The sequence below is a fragment of the Coptis chinensis genome, chromosome 7, assembly GCF_015680905.1.
Source record: "Coptis chinensis isolate HL-2020 chromosome 7, ASM1568090v1, whole genome shotgun sequence".
Classification (NCBI taxonomy): Eukaryota; Viridiplantae; Streptophyta; class Magnoliopsida; order Ranunculales; family Ranunculaceae; genus Coptis; species Coptis chinensis.
In genome coordinates this window covers 90,194,636-90,201,652 of record NC_141462.1, presented here as the reverse complement: position 1 = coordinate 90,201,652, position 7,017 = coordinate 90,194,636, and the positions used below count along the sequence as shown (strand labels likewise).

General features: G+C 39.6%; 1 protein-coding gene across 1 annotated transcript; it reads left to right on the top strand.

The window, feature by feature from the left end:
* Positions 1 to 814: 814 nt before the first annotated feature.
* LOC147489870 (cation/H(+) antiporter 15-like) lies at positions 815 to 3,581 on the top strand. Its single transcript, XM_086574753.1, has one exon. The coding sequence runs from the start codon at positions 1,195 to 1,197 to the stop codon at positions 3,529 to 3,531; it is 2,337 nt and encodes a 778-aa protein (XP_086430879.1). The 5' UTR covers positions 815 to 1,194; the 3' UTR covers positions 3,532 to 3,581.
* The last annotated feature ends 3,436 nt before the right edge of the window (positions 3,582 to 7,017 follow it).

Below are 7,017 nucleotides of genomic sequence, written 5' to 3'. Positions count from 1 at the left end.
TTATGAAGAAAACTGACGGACTTTTAGCCTAATTTTGAGACGGGCTTGACAAAAACAGGCTCTGTCCGTTCTTGTTTGGCCCAAATAGTACCTATGATGAATTTGAATATGATACATGAGCATATCTATCGAGTTTTAGCACTAACGAAATCACGCCTACGATAAGTTTTTCATTGGCCTATTAGACACGGTTCAGTTTCAATAGTTTTTGTGTGAATAAATTTTTTTGATCAGTTTCAATAGTTTTTGTGTTAATAAAAGCAAGTAATAATTGGGCTGAGACCCCAATTTTCAAAAAAGAATCGCCCTAAGTCCATTTGAATTTAAATTTCATCTTAAGTCCAAGACGTAAGTATGTAAATTTAAATTTTCATATGTAAAATTAAAATGAAGAAATTTTCATATGAAAATGTAAATGTAAAGAAAACTATGTAACTTTGAATTTACATATGAAAATGTAAATGTAAAGAAAACTATGTAACTTTGAATTTACATATGATGATATCAGCCCGGTTTGTCCTTGAGCTGAAATTATTAACAAAAATGTATCTTTGAGCCGAAATTATAAGTAAAAAATGATGACGTAAACCCGGTTTTGGACTTATAGCGAAATTAAAATTGAAATGAACTTATGGCCAAATTATTATTTGGTTTTGTCCTTGGCCGTAATCTCTGAAATAAAAATTTCGATTCTACACCTATCGCGGCAAATAGGTCCAACATGGAGCGGTTTACCCATTCCAAAGTCCAGTTTCCCCAACCCACACCATGCCATGAGTAGTCCAACGGAGTCCGCAGTCTGTCTCGAACAATTTTGATACAGCTAAAGTTGGGTGTTTCTTTTGTGCACTGGTGATTTAGCACGAACAGTACTATTAAGAGTCCAACCGGCACGACGATCGAGGGGGAAAGAAGATCTGGTCACAAACAGTATTCAGGTTCACCCTTTGTAAGGAGAAATTCTCTCTAGTCTCAACGACAATAGCTAGAAATAACAGCTAGCTAGGAAACTTATGATTGTAGTTGGTTCGATTCTTTTTCTTTATTTGTTTTTTTAGTTACGCAACAGCTAGCTAGCTAGGAAACTTATGTTTGTTTTTTGAGATCTCGTCTTTTCTTCTTCTCCTTGTATTCTTCAGCTACGTGAAGCAAGACCAAATTGCTAGCCCCTAGCGGCGAGGCTCATCTCAAACTATGTCAATAATACCAAAGGAGACCTACCAGCCATATATTACAGATGAATGTGATTTCGTCTTCGGGAGCAGTCCCTATGGTAATATATTTAACATCATGCATCATCTCAAATACTCCTTCCCGGTGCTAGAATTTCAACTCCTTCTATCTTCAGTTACGTCGATCATGGCCTGGGTTCTTCTTAAGCCTCTAGGCATACCTACAACGGTTGCTCAAATTGCCGCGGGGATTGCATTAGGTCCTTCTATTTTGGGTCGTATCCTTGGAACTTTACGCAAACTATTCCCCATTCCAAGTTTATATGTTACTGATATATTCGCATATTATGCTTTAATTTTCCAGATCTTCTTGGTTGGACTTAAGGTGGACCCAATGATGATAAGAAGGACAGGAATAAAAGGAATAATCATATGCATTTTGGTAATTGTAGTTTCAACGGCGTTATCTACTAGTTGTGCTATTATATTATATAACTGTATGCATGTGGACGACAAGCTATACCGTTATCTTCTAGTGGTTGGAGTTGTAGAATCTATTCCGACCTTCCCTTCCGTTGCTTGTTTTCTTGCTGAGCTCAATATTTTCAACACGGAGTTCAGCGACCTAGCCTTATCTTCTTCATTGATCAGTAGTATAATTCATTTGTCAGTATTGGCATGTCTTACCGCCTTTCAACGTGAAGGAAGCTACGTAAATGGAACTTTATACGGGTGTCTCTGTTTAGCCATAGTGGTGATGGTAATCATGTTTATATTGCGGCCAGCGGTAAACTGGATGATCAAGCGGATACCAGAGGGAAAGACAATAAAGGAAGGATACTTATGTATTCTGTGCACAGCAGTACTGATGTTAGCTTTCTTGTGTCGTAAGCTTGATGTTGACATTGTGTTTGGGCCACTCATTTTTGGGCTGATTATACCACCAGGGCCACCTTTAGGATCCGCCCTAGTTGAGAGGATTGAGTTTTTCATTAAGTGGATGATAATACCACTTTTCTACACCGAGATTGGTTTATGGGTGAATGTATTTCGCTTTAAGTTACGAACCACTCTCCTTGTTGCATTAGTTGTTCTCGTTTGTTGCACAGGAAAGTTTTTAGGAGCATTTGTACCTGCTCTTTACTACAAACTGTCCTACAGGGATGCTACCTTACTCGGCCTCACGATGAATGCTCAAGGCTTTATGGAGCTTTCCTTCTATCTTATGTTGTGGGACCGAGCTGAATTGTTTAACATCGAAATCTTTCGAATCTTGGTCTTGTCCGCATTAGTGATAACAGGTGCTTCCGCACCCCTAGTAAGATATCTCTCCAAGTTGTCAATGAAATATAAGCTCCATAGCAGAAGAACCATTCGACACTTTGATCCCGACGCTGAACTGCGAGTTCTTGCTTGCATCCACGATGAGCAGAATGTATTATCCACAGTCCATCTTATGAAGGCCACCAATCCGACCAAAATTAGCCCCATCAACTTGAGCATCATTCATTTTGAAGAGATCGTTGGCCATGAAACTCCCCAACTCGTTTCCCACAAATCGCACAGAAGATCTTCTTCTGCAACTACAGTATCCCAGAGAATCATCAATGTGTTCAAGTCTTACGAAGAAAACAATGAAGGGAGAGTTTCAGTTCATCCTTACACTGTGGTAACAGCGTATACATCTATGCACACTGATGCATGTAGGCTTGTGATCGACAATATGGTTTCTATCATAATAGTCCCTTTCCACAAGCAATTGGACACTGGTTTCGTCAACAATGGGATAAGAACAGTGAACAAGAATCTCCTTGAACATGCTCCTTGCTCTGTTGGCATCCTCATTGACCGAGGGCTTCTTGGTGGCATCAACAATTTTTTAGAGAATCAGTCGTTTTTTGATGTTGCAGTGGTTTTCTTGGGCGGTCCGGATGATCGTGAGGCACTAGTATATGCAGAGAGAATGTCAGAGCACCCAAACATTAAAGTGACTGTAATTCGATTTCTCAAGCGTTCTAAGCTGTGGAATAAAACGTATGAGAGTAGTCTTGATGAGGATACGCTTAGTTATTTTAAACTCAGAGGTACATACAACAATCGACTGACGTATATACATGAGGATGTAAACAATGGGTTAGATGTAATCAGTGTGATTGGTGCAATGGGGGATAAATATCAAATGATAATACTGGGGAGACGACATGATGAAAATTCAGCACTCATCCTTGAACTTACAGATTGGGACAAATGCTCAGAACTAGGGACTATCGGAGACATATTTGAGACATCTAATTATGGAGGAAAGGCAACAATCCTACTAATGCAGCAGCATCCAACACAAACTGCATCATCAGATTGATGAGTCTTCCCATAGCTAGGCTAAATAATCTAATTATGCTCTTGCAACATTCTCCCACACTTGAATGAACTCGTCTCTTCCTGGTTGAATATCTTCTTTGATCTCCATCCCAACTGACGATGAGGTGGGGAATAAGCATTTTGACGGCAAAGTGTAATGACCGGTCTTCCATAAGAAATGTGATAGATTGTCTATTCTCAAGTTTCCATGCACAATATAAAGTATTGATGCATGAGAATGATACAAACTTCAGATCCCGTTTCAGCATTATCAATTATTTCAGTACAACAAATACGGTGCATCTAAAGAATTACCACCCAAGCTCTCCTGAACCAGTCTCATAAATCCCTCATGCTATGAGTTTGTGACCAGCACGCATATAATGAATCCAAACCGAGTTTTATTTAACTTGGTACTTTAATGGTGAATGATCAGATCCGACGACCCTGCAGCTAATTCTGTATTTCCAACCTGGAAACCTCAACCACCAAGCATTGTTCATCAGTCCTCTAGGGACACTCAATCATGTCATTTATGTTGGGGAATAACGATACAATGCAATCGATCCCCACTACACAGATAACTTGTAATATGAACTTAACTACTACTCTAGACAAATTCTAAATATTCACTACAACCAACCTAACATGCCCAACTCTCTAAACAACTATTAATAACATATAGGGTTAACTAGTATTACCCCCCCACTAGATGAGCCAATTAGGATTTCCCCCCACTAGATGAGAAATTAGGGTCTCCCCCCTAAATACACAAAAAAAAAAAAAAAAGTGGGTTAGGCCGAAATTTTTTGTGTGTATTTAGGGGAGACCCTAATTTCCCATCTCCCAATACTAGTCAAGAGCTAATCATTTTATAAAGTTGGAATGAATATTACAATCACTCTTTTCAGTCTCTCACCTTACTAGATCACTCATCTCTCTTTACAGGCTTTTCTTTCTGCAAAGGTTATCTCTTAATTTTGATAGCTCTTAAAATTGGGTTTCTTTCCGTGACTTGTTTGTTGTCTTAGTTCGTCTCTTAGGTTTTGCCAAAAAACCCCTTTCTTATGCTGCAGAAATTCTGACGAAAATAGACTTGAGTGCGGGCGCACCCTCAGACTGCCATTTCAAGCACGCGCACGCCTTCTTCAAATTTCAGAAAAAAAGTCCAATAGACTTGTTTGGGAAAAATCTAAGAAAAAAAAACTATCTTTTTTTTCTCCAAGGCTCCTTAGGCAAGACTAGTTTCGAGCGTTCGCTTGCTCAAACTTCTTTACACAAACATCAAAGAATTCTCTTTTTCTTCCTCATGTGAGGGATAACTCCAACAATCTCCCCCTCCTGAACAGTAAAAAGGGGGGATACCTCCATGCAATTTTCAAATCAAAAGGAAGAGTGTGCTACCATTCCGACGGTAGCAATACACATCAAACTTACCTTTCGGTAAGGCTTTGGTCATCATATCCGACCCGTTCTTGTCGGTATGGATTTTCTCAATGCACAAATGCTTGTCTTCGAGTACTTCTCTAATCCAATGATAACGCACATGTATGTGCTTAGATCTAGAATGAAAACTCGGATTCTTGCTCAAATAGATGGCGCTCTGACTGTCACATAGAACTACAAATTGTTTCTGCTTTAGCCCTTGTTCATCGAAGAACCTATTCATCTATAACATCTCTTTGCAACACTCAGTGGCTGCAATATACTCTGCTTCTGTAGTGGAGAGGGCAACACACTTTTGCAACTTAGATTGCTAAGAAACTGCTCCCCCTGCAAAAGTAACCAGATAACTAGAAGTGGACTTCATCGAGTCAACATCACCTACCATGTCTGCATCAGTGTAGCCTTCAAGTAAGGGCTTACTCCCACCAAAACACAAATACGATTTGGAAGTACTCTTGAGATATCTCAATATCCACTTAACATCTTTCCAATACTCCTTACTCGGATTTGACAGAAATCGGCTTACAACACTAACGGCGAAAGCAATATCCGGTCTTGTACACATCATTGCATACATCAAGATGCCCACTGCGGATGCATAAGGAATATTTTCCATTTGACTCTTCTCATGCTCACCCTTTGGACACATATCTCTTTGGTCATGCAGAACTGGCCACCAAGTGGATAACTGACTGGCTTCGCTTGATCCATGTTGAATATCTTCAACACCTTCTCAATGCAGCTTTCTTGAGAAAGCCACAACTTCCCACTCTTTATATCATGAGTGATCCCCATCCCAAGTATCTATTTTGCTTGACCCAAATCCTTCATCTCAAAGGACTTACTCAAGTCTTTCTTCAGCTTGGATATCTTGTTGATGTTCGGGCCAACTATCAACATATCATCCACATACAACAATAGCACTATAAAATCCCTATCTGGAAATTTCTGAACAAACACACAATGATCGGAAGCAGACTTTTTATATCCTTGCTTCGCCATAAAGGAATCAAACTTTATGTACCACTGTCTCAGTGCTTACTTCAACCCATACAAGCTCTTTATCAGCTTGCATACTAAGTGCTCCTTGCCTTTGACCTCAAACCCCTCTGGCTAGTCCATGTAGACATCTTCTTCAAGGTCTCCACGAAGAAAAGTTGTCTTAACATCTACTGCTCAACCTCTAGGTTTATACTTATGGTCAGACCCAATACCACCCTTATAGAAGTCATCTTAACTACAGGAGAAAAAATTTCATCAAAGTCAATACCTTTCCTTTGACCAAATCCCTTCACAACAAGGCGAGATTTTTGTCTTGGGTGTGGATTATTCTCCTCATGCTTGACTTTGTAGATCCACTTATTCTTGAAATTTTTTCTTCCTTTCGGTTTCTCAACTAACTCATAAGTGTGATTCTTATGCAAAAAATCCATCTCATCATGCATGGCCTTCAACCACTTTTCTTTGTCTGTATCTTCAAGAGCCTCTTGATAGTACATAGATTCTCCACCATCAGATAGTAAAACATACGTATGTGGTGGATACCTGGTTGAAACTTGTCTCTCTCTGTCGGACCTCCTTGCCCCATTTTCTTGTGCCTCAGGAGGATGTACTTCTGCTTGCTCAGGTGGTGGTTCATGCACTTCATCTGCATCTTCTATATCAATAGGTTTTATCATATCATGAGCAATAGGATCATCATCATGAGCTTCAAACTCATGGTTCTCTGCATTCTCAATGCCTTCTACACGTTCCACAGTAGGAACTTCTGGTTTTGAATCAACAAGATCATTGGTGAAAGCTTATAGCTTCTTACCCTCCTCAAAGTCTGCTATGGTTTGGTCTTCCAAGAACACAACATCTCGACTTCGGATTACCTTCTTGTTAATCGGATCATAGAGTTTGTAGCCAAACTTCTCATCCCCATAACCCAGAAAAATGCACTGCTTGGCTTTGTCATCAAGCTTGGATCTCTCATCCTTGGGAATATGAACAAATGCCTTGAACCTAAAAATACCATCAAGTATCTATAATCAACATC